Genomic DNA, 19170 nt, shown 5'->3' on the forward strand with positions numbered 1-19170 from the left:
TTATCAGTTATATTAAATAAGGTATTATAAGTTTCCATGGACAATAAAGATGCCTCATATTCTTTTGTTGTGTCAAGTTGTAGTGGGTATGGGAATGAAGATGTGTGGTCGCTTGTTGTGAAATTAAAACTCAGGATTGTGCTTCTCATCTTATTTAATGAGATAAAATGTCTTTATATTGAGATTTATTAATTATTTTCATGTTCATCAACTGGTCTAAAATGGCTGATGCTTCATTAAAACAATTGTTATTTCCAGCCTTCTTACTGCCTAACAACAATAACAGTCTATTAACTAATTGCGATGGGTCATTTGGAAGAAAACTAATACCTGAACCAAGGATACTTAAAGCCTGAATAATGTGTTTCTCCTTCTCATTCTTCCTACTTTTACCAGAGAGAATAACCTTATAATTTAGAGTGTTCAGCAAATCAATATATACTCTATCATCATTATTTTCCATATCCAATGGTTTATCAATATACTTTGATTCATCCCTCACAGTTGAACCTTGTCTTCCATCTTTTGTGAGAAGAAACATTAATCTCGGAGTTAGTTTAACAGGGGGTTGAGCAGAACTTAAGAACCTTAATTCATCATTAAATATCAATACCTTTTCTTGAACAAGATGAAATATTGCTGGTTGTTCTGTTGGAATGAGTCCTGCTTTGGTTTTTGAATCCGCTGAATATTCATTGTTTGGAATAGCATTAACAATATAATCAGGGGGTTGATTAATCTCTTCCAGTTGTTGAAATAAACCTTCATCATCATATTCTAATTCTCCTAAATGCTCTCATTCTTCCTCCGTCATTTGACTGAAATCTTTTAACATTTGAAGCTTTCTGGGAGTATATTCTACTGTGGGAACTGTGGAAACATCTTTCATTTTTTTTCTTGGGAAGTTTTTAAAAGTGGTTTAAAAAATTTCTCTTGTTTTCTTTCAAATGCTTCTTCGCCCGTTAGTTTCTGTCTGCGTTTCTTCTTTATGTCTTCCTGTTGTTTTACAACTTTTGAAACCAACTCTTGATGTTCCTTAAATCTTCTTGCTCTTTCTTTTGTATCCATTTATTTATTGTAAAATATCATTTAATGAATTGTAAAGATTAACAGGGAAATTTTCCTTTTCTTCATCATTCAAGTAGATGTGTTCAAATAAATCCTTTTCTTTAAATATTTCATCAAATTCTTTATTAACATTAATGCGAGTTGTAATTTCTTCTTCACTAATACTTGCATCTCTGCTTTTCATACGTTTGCGTTGAGTTTCTTCATCAACATCAAAACCGAATGATAAAATCTTCACTCCGCTCAGATATTTAATAATTTGTCTCGTTCTTTCTGGATTAGTTTCTAATATCCCAACACCACCAGATTTTAGTTTCCTTAACTCACTCTTACAATGTGAATATTTTGTTGTACCAAGAGAAACCTCCTCAAATATTTGTCCTTCATTCCTCAATCGCATATGTTCCTCCACTGAAATATAGTGATAATCTTCACCTTTTATTTCTCCAGGTCTTATTGCTCTAGTTGTTGTTGATACAATGCGTATCACGGGGTGTTTTTTAAGTAAATTTACAATATTCTCATTTGTACTACACAAGAACCTTGATTTATGAAAGTTTTTTCCAGAAGCAGATTTACCCACAAGATTTATAATAATAGTTGTCATTTATATATGTAATTGTTTATAAAACAAAAAATATATCCCTTAATATCTCATCTTGTTTCACAACAATATATTTATATTTTTCAGTCGTGTGCTTCATGTAATCCTCAAATTTCTTTTTACTACATAATGTAGAACAATTATCTCTCCAAAAATTATTGATATCTATTGAATTTAACTTGAATAAAATAAAAGTATTAGCATTGTTTCTGATGGAACGACGAGGAAGTTGAAAGTACGATTGACTAAGATAAATACAATTACAAGAAGAATGTCTCCCTCTTGTGTAGTAGCTGTCCATTACCGTTTGGTTTCTCTCATTAACACAATCATCAAAGATAACGAGGTTCTTTTTTGATTTATCCAAATCTTGGGGAGACGGTATATCATCCGTATTATCACTAAGAATACAAGTTATAGGATTTGATTTCTTTTTACATCTCTGTGTATCACAAAATAGTTGAATTATATCTTCAATGTTATAATCATTTAGGTTTTTGACGTTTAAATAAACCGATTATATCTTCTTTTGAAGACCAGCATTAAAACCTTGTGAGAGTAGTTGATACTCTGGTTGAAAACTCGACTTTGTGAAAATTATTAAATTATCATAATCTAAAAAGTTGGGAGTGAGGAGCATTTTTAAAAGTAAGCAGGTTTTTCCACATCCACTTGAACCAACTATGAGACATCTTAATGAATTTGGGAGATTTTTATGGTTGTTAAATTTTATCTTATTTTCCCAAATAGGTAAAAAATCATTCATTTATATATTTGAAAAACAGGTTATTTAATTTATTATTGGCTTTTTTAGAAACTCTATATTTTATCCTAAGTTCAGGTTTAATTTCAAGATAATCCATTATTTTATTTATACAATATCTTGTGTTGATATTTCCCTGAAAATTACATCCATGAATAATATACAACAACAATCCTTTGAACATTTCTCTTATACGTTCAGTTTCTTCCCTTGTAAGGAAAGGTGTGTTATCACCCTCATACTTTACATTCATTTCTCTAATCAATCTTGTAAAGTAATTCATTTTTGGTGTAAATCTAAAAGAATTATTTTCCTTTTTATATTTTTTATTATCATTAATTAGAAGATAATCACAGAATATACATTGTTTATAGGCTTTTGACTCTGTGTTTAATCCCCGTCTTTCACACGCAGGACAATTCTCAAATTTGTCATATGGAGAATCAGGAAAGTCTAGCATATTTATAAAGTAAAACTTTACTTAAACTGAAATTCATCTATACTTTCAGTTGTATATTACCATCGATATCGATATACTTTTTTTCATTATCAGATTCAACGACAACATTTTTTATATTAAAGGTAATTTTAAAATTATCGTTAACCACTATTGAACGAAATGTCATTTCACCTGATATATTAACATCCTTTATTTCATCAGGATTTACATCTTTAGGGTTGTTGAAAAAAATACAAATTTCTCCTTGCATATTACAGATGGTCTTATCTTTTCTTTCTAAAGCTTCATCCATAAGGTTTTTGTTCTTTGATACTTTTTCTTGTTTCATTGCTTTTTCTAGTTTTGAATATATTACTAGAAGGAGAGGAGAAACTTTTGTTAGAGATACTTTAATTGATGTTCTACCAGGTATACTAAAAGCCCTTCCACTGAAGGAAATTGAAGAACTCATATTATTTACCATAATAGTTTTTATCCAATAGTTGTTATATTTATCTTTGTTCAATTTTACATCCTTGACATATTTCTCAGTATCTTTAACAGATGAAGAGATTGATTGAAACTTGTCTTTTGTGTCTTGAAACATTGTATTTATTAAGTGAAAAAGTTGGAGGATAAAATGTTTTTAAGCACAGATTCACCTATAAATTAAACGAAATTTTCATCAAGAAAATTTTAGTTTAAGCAAAGTTTTATTCTATAAATATGGTGAATACAACGTACTGCGATGTTTGTAATCACGAATATAAACATTATAGAAAACACCTCCGAACCAACAAACACACATTTAATCTATTTCATCAAATATCTCCTCTTGAGTTGGAAAGAAAACATTGTGATATCTGTTCAAAGGATGTTTTGAAGAGTAGTTATAATAAACATCTTCAATCACAAAAACACAAGAAAAATGAGTTTAAAGTAAAGGGAGACTATTATATTAAAAACACTGATGGGGCATTTAAAGGGCATATAAAAATAAGGATTTTTCAATTTGGAGAACCCGGTCCATCATCAATAGCTGAATCGATTGAAATAGTGAAACCCGATGTTGAAAAATTTATTAAAAAGACATTAAAAGAAATGAAAACTTTAAAGTTTTATATGGGAGTGAAAATTAATATGAAAAGACAAGATGAAGAACATACTCCTTATATGAGAACAGGTCTTCATTTTATAACATCATTTCAAGATTTTTTGAATAGTGGGGTTTATGAAGAACTATCAAGACAAGAGGAGGATGTTGATAATACAGTGGTAGGAAGTGGATTCAATATTAAAAAAATCATCTTTTTAGATATACACATTCTAAAATCAAACCCTCTTAAAGCTTCTTCTTACATTGAATTACCAAAAGAAATAAAACTAAAGAAGGCAGTTGTTAATATTAAGAACAATGATAATAAATGTTTTCTCTGGTCTGTTCTTGCTCACTTTCATCCACCAAAATGTAATTCAGAAAGAGTAAAACAATATATGAAATATGAGAATACCTTAGACATTAAAGATTTTAAATTCCCAATGCCACTAACAGATATTCCTAAATTTGAGAAAAAGAATAATCTTTCTATTAATGTATATGGATTAACGGATACAAACAAAGTTCAAATATTAAAAATTTCAAACAACTATAAAAATGAAGAAACACACATTGACCTTTTATATTTTAGTGTTGGAAAGAATTCACATTACACATACATCAATAATTTATCAAGATTAATCTCTTCTCAGGTATTCAGAACAGCAAACAAAATATATCCTTGTAAGCGATGTCTTAATTCATTTCATACAAAAGAACGATTAGAACAACATTCAAAATATTGTAGTAATCATAAATCAGCTGTAATTACAATGCCTAAACCTAGTGAAAAGATTTCTTTTGAAGATTATAATAAATCTATCATGCACCCATTTGTGATATACGCTGATTTTGAATGTATCCTTAAAAAGATAAATACTGCTTCTCCTAATCCAAAAGAACCACATACAAATAAATATCAAAAACATATTCCTTGTGGTTTCTGTTATTATATCAAATCATCTGTTGGAGAAAAGTATAACAAACTTGAACATTATCGTGAAAAAAATGCTTCACAAGAGTTTGTAAAACGATTAGAAAAGGATTGTATAAGACTCACTAAATTAATGAAAGAAACAAATGAACCGATGAAATTAACCAAAGAAGAAAAATTAGAATTTAGAATGAACAATATCTGTCATATTTGTGAGGAGGAAATTAAGGAGTCTAAAGTTAGAGACCATTGTCATCTTACTGGTAAATATAGAGGTCCCGCTCATTCCTGTTGTAATCTTAATTATAAATTACCTTCTTTTATTCCAGTCTTTCTTCACAACAGCGACAACTATGATACACATCTATTTATAAATGAACTTTCAAAAACACCAGGGAATATTTCTGCCATAACAAACACAAGTCAAAAGTATATTTCATTTTCAAAAATGATATTCACAAAACCTTTAACTCATATTAGGTTTCTAGATTCTTACAAGTTTATGGGAACACCACTAGCCTACCTCGCATCAAATCTAAGCTCCACGGACTCTTTTCCAAATCTTAATTCATTCTTTCCAAAAGAGGAAATTCTCACTAAAGAGGAAATTCAGATTAAAGAGAGAATTCAAAGTAAAGAGGAAACTCTAATTAATGAAGAAATTCTAACTGAAGATGAAATTCTAATTATAAAGAAAATTCGAACTAAAGAGGAAATTCAGATAAAAGATGAAATTCTGATTAAAGAAGGAATTCTTACGAGAGAGGAAATTCAAACAAGGAATGAAATTCAAAGTAAAGAGAAAATTCATACAAGTAAGGGAATTTATCCTTATGATTATATGGATTCATTTATGAGATTTAAAGAAACACAACTTCCTTCAAAAGAAAGTTTCTATAATAACCTTTATGAAGAAGAGATAAGTGATAAGGAATATAAACACGCACAAGAAATATGGAAAATATTTAAGATAAAGAACCTTGGAGAATATCATGATTTATATCTAAAAACAGATGTTTTATTGTTAGCTGATGTGTTTGAGGCTTTTAGAACACTCTGTCATAATAAAAATTGTTATGGATTAGACCCTGCCCACTATTTCACAGCTCCTGGTTTAGCTTGGAGTGCAATGTTGAAAATGACAAAACAAGATATAGATTTAATCAGTGATGTTGATATGCTTTTGATGATTGAGAAGTCCAAGAGAGGTGGAATATCACAAGTATGTTCAAAAAGATATGCGAAAGCAAATAATAAATATCTCCCAAATTATGATAGTGAAAAAGATAGTAATTATTTGATGTATTTTGATGCTAATAATTTGTATGGATGGGCAATGTCTCAATCTCTGCCTTATGGTAAATTAGAGTGGGTGGAAGAAAAGGATTATGAAAAGGCTTTGATGAATATTGTTATTTCTTCTCAAGAGGAATTGAATGACGAAGAAGAAGGTTATTATTTTGAAGTTGATTTGAGGTACCCGAGTGTTCTTCATAATAAGCATAAAGACCTTCCTTTTGCATGTGAGAAAGAAACCCCAAAGAAAGAATGGTTCAGTGATTATCATAAAAGTTTTAATATTAAAGGCAAATCAACAGAAAAGTTATTAACAACATTCTATGATAAAGAGGGATATGTTTTACATCAGAGAAGCTGAAAACAGTTTTTGAGTGAAGGATTGAGAGTAGCTAAAATTCATAGAGTTTTAAAATTTAAACAAAGTCCTTGGGTGAAAAAGTATATTCAATTCAATACAGATATGAGAGCAAATACAAAAGTAAAATTTGAAGGGGACTTTTATAAATTAATGAATAATGCTGTATTTGGAAAGACTATGGAAAATGTTAGAAACAGGCAAAACATTAGATTCGCAACATCTTGGAAAGAAGCTTCGAGATTGATAAATAAACCAAGTTTTGAGAGAGAAGAGGTTTTTTCAGAGAACTTTTCTGCAATTCATATGAAAAAGGAAAGTATTGTAATGGATAAACCAATTTATATTGGAACAGCAGTTCTTGATTTATCAAAGATATTGATGTATGATTATTTGTATAATGACTTAAAGAAAGAGTATGGTGAAAATGTTTCATTGTTGTATATGGACACTGATAGTTTTATCCTAGATATAAAAACTGATGATGTTTATGAAGATATGAAGAAAAATATTGGAGTATATGATACAAGTAATTTCAGCAAGAAGAGTGAGTTATTTTCCAAAAAGAATGAAAAGGTTATTGGTAAGTTTAAGGATGAGTTGGGTGGAAAAGTAATGAGTGAGTTTATTGGATTGAGAGCAAAGGCATATGCTTATAAGTATGGTGAACAGATTGATAAGAGGTTAAAGGGAATAAAGAAATATGTAATAAAGAAATCAATAACTTTTAGAAATTATTATAATTGTTTGATGAATAAGAAAGAAGAATATAGGAAAATGAATACAATAAGAAGTTATAAACATAACATATATAGTGAAGAAGTAAATAAAAAGGCATTAGGAGCCTTTGATGATAAGAGATTTATTTTAGATAATGGAATAGATTGTGTTCCATATGGATATTGTATGATAGAGTAAATAGAATAGATTGTGTTTTAACGATGGGAAGATGGGTTGGGGTTTTTTAAAGGCTACCGCCGCGTTTTTTCATAATATATAAATGGTTAAACCAAGTATTAATCAAACTAAAGAGTGGAGAAAATCTCAGTCTTGGTAGAAAATGGAAAACATAATGAATGTGAAAAATATCAAATAAGTCTTATTGAAAAAATAACTAAAACAAAGGTCAGGTCAGGTATGGGAGCATGTGCCAGAACAGCGCGTCGCTGCGTCCACTTTCCGCCGGTACTCCAGGGGCCTCCGTCTGGCCATCCCCCAGGCAGATGCCAGGCCCATCCCCATCTCCTTGAGATGATGGTCAACCTGCTGCAACCATGAGGCACGTGGTCGGCCCACTGGCCTCCTCCACTCATGAGACTCCCTCGCTGAGAGAATCTGGTGAGCAGGATCAGCGTCAGGAAAACGAGCCACATGTCCATACAGCCGCAGCTGACGCTCACGGACTATGCAGGTAACAAATCTCATCCGAGTCTCTCTCAGCAACCGCTCGTTGGACACAAAATCCGACCAGCGATAGCCAAGGATTCTCTGAAGAGACCTGGTACCAAAGGAATTAAGTCTCCGTCTCAGATCCTTGGTCAAAGTCCAAGTCTCGCACCCATAGAGCAAGACTGGAAGTACCAAGGACCTGAAGACTCGGACTTTCGTCCTCCCGCACAGGTACCGGCAGCGCCACACCCCATGATCCAGTGAATCCATGACTCCCCAGGCCCGACCCAGACGTCTATTGACCTCCGGCTCACAACCTGCGGAGACATGAATATCACTGCCAAGGTAAGTGAATCTATCCACGACCTCAACATCCTCACCACAAACAGACACAGACAGGACAGCAGCATCCAAGATGTCAGCGAAAGCCTGGATCTTTGTTTTGACCCAAGAAATCCGTAATCCCAACGGCTCCGACTCCTCATTCAGCACCTCGAGGGCCCCCAAGAGGATGTCTAAAGTCTCCGCAAAGATGACTGCATCATCTGCAAAATCAAGGTCCGAGATCTTGACATTGCCAAACGATGCACCGCAACTTGATCTCTCCGACATCCTCCCAAAAATCCAGTCCATACAAGTGCTGAAAAGTGTGGGGGCAAGTACACATCCCTGACGAACTCCAGTAACAACTGGAAATAAGTCAGAGGCGGTACCACCACACTTCACAGCACTCTCAGTACCAGAGTCGAGTTCAGACATCAGATCGATCAGTTTCGGTGGCACCCCACGAAGACCAAGAATCCTCCAGAGGACATCCCGATTCACTGAATCGAACGCTTTACAGAGATCAACATAGGCTGCAAGCAGCCCCTGCCGAAACTCTCGTCTGCGTTCAGTGAGGACACGAAGAGCAAGGATACGGTCAATCGTTGACCTCTTTGGTGTAAAGCCTGACTGCTCTGGACGCTGGTGCTCAAGCAGATGGTGGCGAACCCTATCAAGAATTATCCGAGCAAAGACCTTGCCCGGCACTGAGAGCAGCGTCACCCCTCGGTAGTTGTTGCAGTCTTGGCGATCACCCTTCCCTTTCCAGAGAGGGACAACAAGGCCCCTCTTCCAGTCAGTTGGGATGATGCCTGTGTTCCAGGCAGAGCACAAAACTGCATGCAACGACGCGAGTGCAGCATTTCCACCAGCCTTGAGAAGTTCAGCATGGATGCCACAGATCCCTGGAGCTTTGCCCCGTTTCAACTGGTTCACCGCAGCCCGTGTTTCCACAAGCGATGGTGGACCACAGTTGATTCGAGGGTCAGCAACAGGGATTGTAACACCCTTGACGTCCAACTCGGCAGCTGGGGGATCAGCCTGGTACAACCGCTCAAAGTAACCGGCCCAGCGGGCCTTCACTTCAGACTCCTCTGTCAAGAGCCTACCACTCTCTGCTCGAACTGCAGTGCTCCGAGGGATGGGCTTGGATGAACGTAATGCGCGAATTCCCCTGTAAGCGGGACGAGAATCACCTGTCCACAGGTGATGCTCTACCCCCTCACAGATTCCTCGCACATAGGCCTCCTTGTCCACCCTCAGTGCACGTACAGTTTTACGCCTCAGCTCCCTGAACAGCTCAGCCCTGCCATTCAGCCTGGCCCTGCGACTCTGGTCAATGGTATCCAGTGTCCCTTGAGAGACAAAATTCTTCTTTGCCCTGTGGTGAACTCCAAGGCATCCACCGGCAACATCAAGGACGGTGGTCTTGAAGGTGCTCCACAACTCTTCAGGACCCCCCAAAGCACCCAGACCCCCCAAGTGTCCACTCAGCCTGTTCGCAAACTCCTCAGCTACTCTCTCATCCCTGAGCTTGGCAACATCCAGCCTAGGCTGGGATGGTACCATTCTCCAGGATTTAAGGTGCAGCTTTAGAGTTGCTACAACAAGCCTGTGGTCAGTATTGAGGAACTGAGCACTCCGGTAGACCCTGCAGTTCTGGATCATCCTCCAACGACCGTCAATGAGGACATGGTCAATCTCCTTTGCCACACCGCCAGCGTTGGAATACCAAGTCCAGCGATGAGCTTGCGGGCGCTGAAACCATGAACCAGCCACCCTAAGTCCATGACTTCTTGCAAAGTCAAGGAACTTAGTGCTATTCTGGTTCATAGTTCCTGACCCATGGGGACCAACACACACCTCATAACCATCCCTATCAGTTCCAGTCGATGCATTGAAATCCCCCAAGACTAGAAGTGTATCTCGTCTGGGGCACTGATCAACCACAGACTCGAGTGTGGCGTAGAATGCATCCTTCACGGTAAGATCACTCGCCTCAGTCGGAGCATAAATAGAGACCAGGGAAATGACACCTAAGGAGTGACGAATCCTTAATCTCATAATACGCTCGTTGACCGGTGTTACCTCAATTATCATTGGGGTCAGCTTATTGGACACAGCTACAGCAACTCCTTGGGTATGGTAACCATCAGAGCGACCAGACCAATAGTAGGTGTAACCACCCACCATTATCTCGCCGCAATCCGGTCTCCGAACCTCAGAGAGAGCTGCAATCCCGATGTCCAAACGCTTGAGCTCAGATGATAACAGAGACAGGTGATCATCCTCTCTTAGGGATAGGACATTCCAGGCACCCACCCGAAGGGACCGCCTCAGGTTAACCCAAGGAGACCGCCGTCTGGTGGACGACACCTCAGCACCACTCCGACACACTCTCCCGCAATCTGACCCAGGGATGTTACTCCGTGGTTTCCCTCCTATCAAAGATTGGGGGTCCCGAAGGCTTTGCCCCAATCCCATCATCCGGTGAGCTGCCCTGCGAAGGGAAGCTGCACAGGAGGTACTCCCACGGAGTGGGTTTTCAGATTTTTTTGCGTTTTTGCGTTTTGCGGAATGAAGCGTTTTACGGTGGCTGGAGTGCAAATCCTGCCACCAACCTCCTAATAAGAAGTAACCCAACTGCAGGAGGACGTCCGCAGACAGTTGGGCACTAGATATGGATGGCCGTTGGCTCACAAGGAGCTCCTCCGCCCTTTGACAGGTTTTGTTTTTAATCCTGCTGGGTGTCCATATCCAAACACCCTCCTCACCAGAAAACCTGGTGGGGGAGACGGTTTAGTCGCCGACAACCCGACCATGGAACAGGTTAGTACAGGTTTACATGGTACCTGTAGCAGGTCACAGATCGAACCTGACCTGACAAGAAGTCAGTTGGGTGGAACAAAACAAAGGTAAATAAAACAAATAAGCGAATCAATTTAAAAACTAGTAAGTTAGAGGATGTAAAGAAAAAAATGAATATCCTTGAATGGACTGAAAACTTTGATGGTTATCAATTGAACAATGAAAAAACAATTTACTATAATCTCAAAATGATATGTGGCTCAGGAGGTGGCCAGATGAGAGCATTAAGAGAAGTTTATCATTTCGTAATGGCACAAAAGTGGTATCTTCAAAAATATAAAGATTCAAATGTTTTGTTTGTCAATATTTTAGATGGGGATTATTGTGCAAAGAAAATTAAACTATTGAAGGAATTTGAGAATGAACAAATCTTTATAGGTTCAATGAGTGAGCTGTTCAACCCCCAGGTGTTCAATTCAATGAGGTTCAACCTCCAAGTTAAAAGGGGAGACAAATAAATATACCTTGGGATAAAAAGGGGGTTTATTTTTAGGGAAAAAAAAAGGGAATCGCTGAAAATCCCCCATTCATTTACATGGGGAAAAGTGAGCCAGAATCAGTATTCTTACCCTACTACCGGGCGATCGCACCTCGCCGCAGGTCGACTTCGGACACGGGCCACTTTAAGCGACCCGTTCCGTACTATCGGGATAACCGAGCGGTGTTATCGTCAACCTGGACGGTTCGATTAATTATCGGGCGTTTTAGCCCACGACCAACCCTTTACGTGAAGTAAGATGGAGATTCAATTAGAGAAAAGACGAAGCGAAACGGGAAAACAGTTCAACATAATTCACATTTATTTCGCGATGGCACACGGATAGCACACATATACAATTATACACCAAAAGCAAATGTAAAAGAAGAAGAAACACACAATAATGCACAAAAAGCAAATGTAAAAGCAAAACACAATGCAGATATACCACCGACTACCGAGCACACGGCAACACTTATACAGTTTTACTTCACAGACGGCACCGACAACACATATACTCAAAGCAAAAGAAAAGGACCACCCTCAAGGATGATGGGGGCAGACGGGCCTGGGGCCGAGACCGCGTCGGGCCTACCCGTCTGATGAGCCGCAAAATGGTGGTGGCGCCCCGACTCCGCGGGCCTCGCGGACAGTGTCTGGAATGGGGTGGGAACGGGGCCCCCTTCTCGCACTATCTCAGCGCGGGGGGAAACAGGAGGGGGTTGTTGATGCTCGGGGGAAGGAGGATATCTCCCTGGCTCGGGTCCCGCGACGAGCGTTTCCACCACGACCTCGGTCGCGTTACCGGCCTCTCCTCTCCGCAGCTCCCCGACTCTGACACGAGCACCCCCTCGACTGCCTTCGCCGCCGCCACCTCTCCAACTCTCCACAGCTCCGTCAAACTGCCTTCTCTGACTCCTCTCTTGACTGGCTCTTCCCAACTCAACTCCGAACTGCCCCGTTTGGCGAGCGAACGCAGCCCTTTATAGCCCCCGGGGTCTCGCTCCTTCGCCTTCGACCCTTTACCTTCGACCCTTCACCTCTGGCTGGCTCCCCATTGGACCGAGGAAAAGTGGGCGTGAATGCTTTTTGATCCATGAATTTGCATATAGCGATATTACACCAACGCACCTGGAGGCGGGGCCAAATCGCCCCAAGCTCTCCAATAGGACGGAACAGAAGTGGGCGTGAGTCATTTTTGATCCGTTTTCTTCGGAAAGGCTGTGATGTTTCTGCACACGCTGCTCGGTGCGCGCCCTGCACGAGTCCAGTATCGGTGCCCACAAGCGGCGCGGAAATGGCGGTTATGCGATGGTTGCGAGAGCGAGTTGTGACGGTAAAGGTCGTGGCTGTTGGCGTTGTTGTTGTTGTGAAGCGGCGTTGCGGCTGGTGGTTGTTGTGTGATGGCTGTTGAGACGTGGTTGGTGGTGGTAGTAATGGCGGCTGGTCCAAAATAAAGATAGTAAAAGAAAAACGGCTATCTAGAAGGGTCGCAGCCCGAATGAATGACATTTATTCCCTCTAAACAACGGTTTGGGCCTAACTACACATATACTTACAGAGATATCTCACCTAAGGGACCTGAATGGTGGTTTGCGAATTTCGTCAACCACAACAATATATATATATATATGTATATATATATATATATATATATATATATATATATATATATATATATATATATATATACATACATATATATATATATATATATATATATATATATATATATATATATATATATATACATATATATATATATATATATATATATATATATATATATATATATATATACATACATATATATATATATATATATATATATATATAATCATTTATATACATACATACATGTCTGGTGTTGGCTTAATGGTTGGAGTGGTGGGTTTGGGATCCGAGGGTCCTGAGTTTAAATCCCACTTGGCTGTTGAATTAATACCAGGTGGGGTTGACTCTGCCTATCATCCTTCTGAGGTTGGCAAAATGAGTACCAGCATGCTGGTATCCTGTCGTAGTGGCGACCCATCCAGGATTGTGTCCAATAGCCAGAGACTGTTTCAGCAGCACCAACGCTCTGCACAGTGTATGGTCCCAATGGATAGATAGATGGATGGTCCAAAACATTTTGAACATTAGCATAAAGGTTATATACCAGTCATTGGCACCCCACTGATGGTAAGCGGTGAGGTCCAAAATGCACCCGGGACAGAATGGACTATCTGCCGCTCAAGCACGTTTTTCTTTCCTTACCAGACCCCATCAGGAAGTGTTCCAGTCAGATGTATATGATATGAAATTGCCTTAATATCATATACATCTGACTCCAACACTTCCTGATGGGGTCTGGTAAGGCAAGATAATGTGCATACGTACTGCTTCACACAATAGCCGCTCATGTTCGTCGACTGATTGTCCTCCATCAAGAGATCCATTAGCCATGCGGTATTGCGGATGGATACTGCACATGTGCAGTGGAGTGAAAACACGTCTCAGTTACTCAGCCAGAAATATTTTGCAAACACGGTTTCAACGTTTATCTCATGGCAGCATTTTGCAAAAACAGAATATTTCAAATTGAAAAATGTAAAAAGTAAATGATGACCTCGGACAAATTTCTAACAACATGGGTTTCATCTCTGATTGAGATAATGCCAAATCTGCTTGAGACAAATCTGCTGCACATAGTTATTTGGGCGGTGCATAAGTTACCAGACGGCTGTCTCGATCGCTGAGGCCGATCTTCACAAGGCCCGTGACACCGATCGGCTCAAAATCCTCTTATCTGTGGCTTTAGTAATTTTACAATGAGGGGAAAATGCATAGGAAGTGCATGGCGATTGTGAATAAGACAGCCTCGAGGAAACTTTGGCTTCGCAGAGCAGTAAGAACCAAAATGGTGGCTGAAAGATTTTTCATCAGGATGAAATTGAGGGTGGGTGGAGTCAAGCCAGCTATCCAACCAATCGGTGGGAAGGATTGTTCCGGAAACACACACACACACATTTTTTAATACATTACACTATGGCTACAGTATTTTGTTTAGGGTATTTTGTATACAAGACAGCACTTCATACTTTGCAGGTACACATACGGGATGAAGGTGCGAGGTGAAGCCCGTGTCACGCTCTCTGCCTTTGTGTTCAAACCATGTGAACCAAACACTGAATGCATTCTCTCGAAATACGGACAAAAGGAAGTGAAAATATCCAACATATTTCCGGAGGTAATCTTAAATGCATGCCACAATGCCATTCTCATATAAAACATTTATCCCCCTATACTTGTGAACAAAGCTCAACAGACTCTTGATGTTTCTTCTGCAAACTTGTCCTTCATGCAGTGCACTAACTTGATTTGGGTTTTATTCCTAATTACATCCACCACCAAAGGTGGGTGGAGGTTATGTTTTCACCTGTCTGTTTGTTTGTTTGTTTGTTTGTCTCTCTGTGTGTCTGTCTGTGAACAGGATATCATAAAAGATTGTGGACAGATTCAGGCGAAATTTGGTGGACAGGTTGGGTGTGTGACAAGGACAAATTGATTCGATTTTGGTGAAGATCCGAATCTGGATACGAGAATTTTTTTTTTATTTTTTCAAGTGATTCTTCACCATTTAGAGATGTGGACAAAAACGATATGAAGCATATTTCAAAAGGTTGTGGGCGAGTTTTGATAAAACTTGGTGGATGAGTCGGTTCGGTGACAACAAGAAGCCAATTAAGATTTTGTTTCAGGTCCGAATTCAGATCTAGCCTTTCAGTGGAATACAAAACATAAACTGTTCAGCCTGGTGGAGGTATGCTCTCTCCCAAGGGCTGCTCTAATTAGCTCGCCTGTTCGAAGAACAGAGAGCTATAGCGATACCCCCGGCGTGAGCGTGAGTGTGAGCGTCAGCGTCAGTGTCAGCGTGAAAATGTTAAAATTTTTGGTGCAAGTTATTTTTTCCTTTCTAATGTTTTTATCGACCACACTATTTTTTATACACCTTGAAACACATATATATATATATATATATATATATATATATATATATATATATATATATATATATATATATATATACATACATATACATATCGGGGCGTATTATGTCGTCTGTCTGTCTGTCCATCTGTCCGTTCCTGTCCGCACTCTAACTCCCAAAGTTTTAAACTTTCACATTTCATATTATGGTACATAGGTACAGACTGTGGAGACAGTGTGTCGTGATATACGTTCGTCATCTAAAGTGGTTGCCATGGCAACCAGGATGCTGTTTTCCATTTGATCCTGTCCGCACTCTAACTCCCAAAGTTTTAAACTTTCACGTTTCATATTTGGTACATAGGTACAGACTGCAGACGGTATGTCACGACATACGTTAGTCATCTAAAGTGGTTGCCATGGCAACCAGGATGCTGTTTTCCACGTAGTAGCACAATTCTGTATTTACATTCTTGTTCGGGCGTATATTGTGCTCACTTTTGTTCTTGTTACTGATTACAATATACAAATACATATATTGCTTTAAAATCATTTGGATCAGACTTCACTGCAATGCTTTATGAAAAATATTAATTATATTAGACGAGTCTTTTAAAAACGATAAATGTATAAACAGGCGAGCATTGGGTGGCTTTGACACCAACTCTGTTTTTTTTTTCCTGTATTGTTAGAATTGAAATTTCCTCCAAAAGGTCAATTATAAATCGATATTTCATAACATTTGGAAAGATAGAGTGAGAAGGTATTTCTCATAACAGATATTTCTTAGGAAATCGATTGATATTTTTCATATGGAATACGTGTAGTGAGTGATAAGGTTTCCCCCAGTAATATAGCCCTCTGGCTTAACGTTCTTATGATGGATGGTGTTCACATTCATGCAACTCCCTGCATGCGAAACAGAAGGGTCACGGTTTATAGCTTGACCGATATTTGAACCCAGACGAGACAACTCGGAGACGAGTGTGCATATCTCTAGGATATCCTACCAGCCCTGGGAAGTTCATAATCCTCCATTATTATTTCCATTTAAATTGTATTGCAGGAAAATAAGATTACAAGGAGGTTGGCAAGAGTGAGGGCAGGTTAGGTCCTGAAACTTGGCGGCAGAAACAGTTTATAAGAGTGAAAGCAGAGAGAATCGAAGGGCAAGGGCAGAAAGCCTTGATACTGGAAGTGGATACAAAATAGAGTGGACAATCAAAATCCCGGGTTTATTAGCCCCCGTTGGACTGAGTCCAAAATAGGGGCTTATGTATTTGGTCTCGATGTGTGTGTGCGTGCGTGCGTGCGTGCGTGCGTGCGTGCGCGCGCGTCCGCAACCATATCTCGGGCATGTGTGGATCAATTTTATTAGTACTTCGTACAAAGGCAATACATAATGGTAAACATAAGCACGTCAATTATTTTCCACATCAAATCCAAGATGGCCGACTGGCGGCCATTTTAGTTGCAAAAAAATCCTGGTGTTAAACACGTCCTCAACCATTTCTCGGACATGCATTTACCAATGTTGTTCAAACTTGGCACACAGATAATGAATAATGGCTGATATCTTCTCCTTCTTCTTCTTCTTCTTCTTCTTCTTTCGGCTGTTCCCGTTAGGGGTCGCCACAGTGGATCATCTGTATGATCCGCATAGTGATTTGGCTTAGTTTTTACGCCGGATGCCCTTCCTGACGCAACCCTGGTCGCCTCTTACGACACAGGGATATGGTACACCTATTTTTACCTGGGGCATACACCGGCCCAGTCCACTGGTACTCACTTTGCCGACCTCGGAAGGATGACAGGCTGAGTCAACCCCCTGGTGTATTAATCCAGTGGCCCAACGGGGCTTGAACTCAGGACCTTTTGGATCCCAAGCCGCTGCCCTAACCACTGCGCCAACACCAGGCATGAATAATGGCTGCTATATGCCCGTCATTTTTTTCAAGGTCAGATCCAAGATGGCCGACTAGCGGCCATTTTAGTTGTAGAAAAACAACTGATGTTGAACAAGTCCTCGACCATTTCTCGGAGATGCATTTACCGAGGTTATTCAAACTTGGCACACAAATAAAGAATGATGGTTTACATCGAGGCTTGTGTAAGAGCGAATACACAGAAACATAACAAAGCAGAAGACAAGAGTGGTGGGAGAGGGAAGCACAAAATAGTGGGGAATAAAGACAATAGGATATTTTTGGAAGGGAGAGGGATGGGTCGGGGTATACAGGGTAAACAAGACAGTATAACAGGAACTTTCAGGAAGGAAAACAAGGAATTTGAAAGAGGTAGGTTTGGAATGGATAAATGAGGGTAGTAAAGATCAAGATTTTGGATAGGGGAAGATATGAGATGGTAGTGAACAGCTGTTTTGAAGGTCTTGAGGGAAGAGTGGGATTAAAGAGAGTGTGGGAGTTTGTTCCAAATGTGGGGGGGGGGAGGAATTAATGGGTGAAGGTGAGCAGTGATTTGTGATTTTGGTAGTTTTACCAGAAAGGTGTTTCTGGCGGACCTTTAGTGCCCTGCGGAAATATAGGGTGGACAGATCACAGACAGAGTGGGGGGGGGAGGGGGGCAAGGCCACAGAGAAGAAAGCAGAAGACAGAAAGACTACGGACTTGCCTTCAGTGTGAGAGTGAGAGACCCAAAGACTCAGCCTCATCATGGGAGACACCAATGATCCTAAATGTCTTGGTTTCCATAGTGTCGAGTCGAGTTCCATAAAGTCGAGTTCCATAGTTCCATAAAGTCGAGCTTGGTGTGAGGCAGGAGTACCAACCTAGAGGGGGGGGGGTGAGAGCAGGACTCCATCAGATTGAGAATAAAAGTTTTGTAAATGGCGAGAAACTCAAGTGTGCCAAGGAAGGATTTTGCATGATGTAGGATGCCCCCCAGTCCGTGACTTGCTTTGGAGGCCAGCTTGGAGGTGTGGCTTTCCCAGGAAAGATCGAGACAGATAGCGCGACTCAAAAGCTTCACAGAAAGGATTTATTCAAGAGGATTATTGGGAAAGTCGATGGGGTAGGGGTTGGGGGGGTTCCAGACGGTCTTTTCAGAAAGACCTGGTGAGGGTGGAAGATTTGTCAGGATTGAAAGAGATATTCCAAGTGTTTGACCAGCTTATGATTTTATCCAGGTCTGCAAAGAGTGAAGAGACTGCAGCCTGATGATCAGAGGGAAGAGAGATGGTATGGCAGAGGTAGGTCAGGTCAAATATGGGAGAATGCGCCAGAGCAGCGCGTCACTGCATCCACTTTCCACCGATACTCCAGGGGCCTCCGTCTGGCCGTCCCCCAGGCAGATGCCTGGCCATCCCCATCTCCTTGAGATGCCGATTAACCTGCAGCAACCACGAGGCACGTGGTCGGCCCATTGGCCTCCTCCACCCTTGGACTCCCTCGCTGAGAGAATCTGGTGAGCAGGATCAGCATCAGGAAAACGAGCCACATGTCCATACAGCCACAGCTGATGCTCACGGACTATGCAGGAAACAAATCTCATTTGAGTCTCTCTCAGCAACCACTTGTGTGACACAAAGTCCGACCAGCGTTAGCCATGGATCCTCCAAAGAGACC

At 39.7% G+C, this 19170-nt stretch overlaps 1 protein-coding gene across 1 annotated transcript in view; it reads left to right on the forward strand.

The window, feature by feature from the left end:
• The window catches only part of LOC147026441 (CD109 antigen-like), a 139103-nt gene that overhangs the window by 38357 nt on the left and 81576 nt on the right, over positions 1-19170 (forward strand). The window contains exon 9 of the mRNA XM_085881861.1: positions 14705-14846. Within this exon, the coding sequence (XP_085737987.1) occupies positions 14705-14846 (142 nt within the window). The remainder of the gene's footprint in view (positions 1-14704; positions 14847-19170) is intronic.

The sequence above is a fragment of the Eptatretus burgeri genome, chromosome 5 (genome assembly GCF_056783735.1).
Source record: "Eptatretus burgeri isolate ZD-2024b chromosome 5, Ebu_testis_v1, whole genome shotgun sequence".
NCBI classification, from domain to species: domain Eukaryota; kingdom Metazoa; phylum Chordata; class Myxini; order Myxiniformes; family Myxinidae; genus Eptatretus; species Eptatretus burgeri.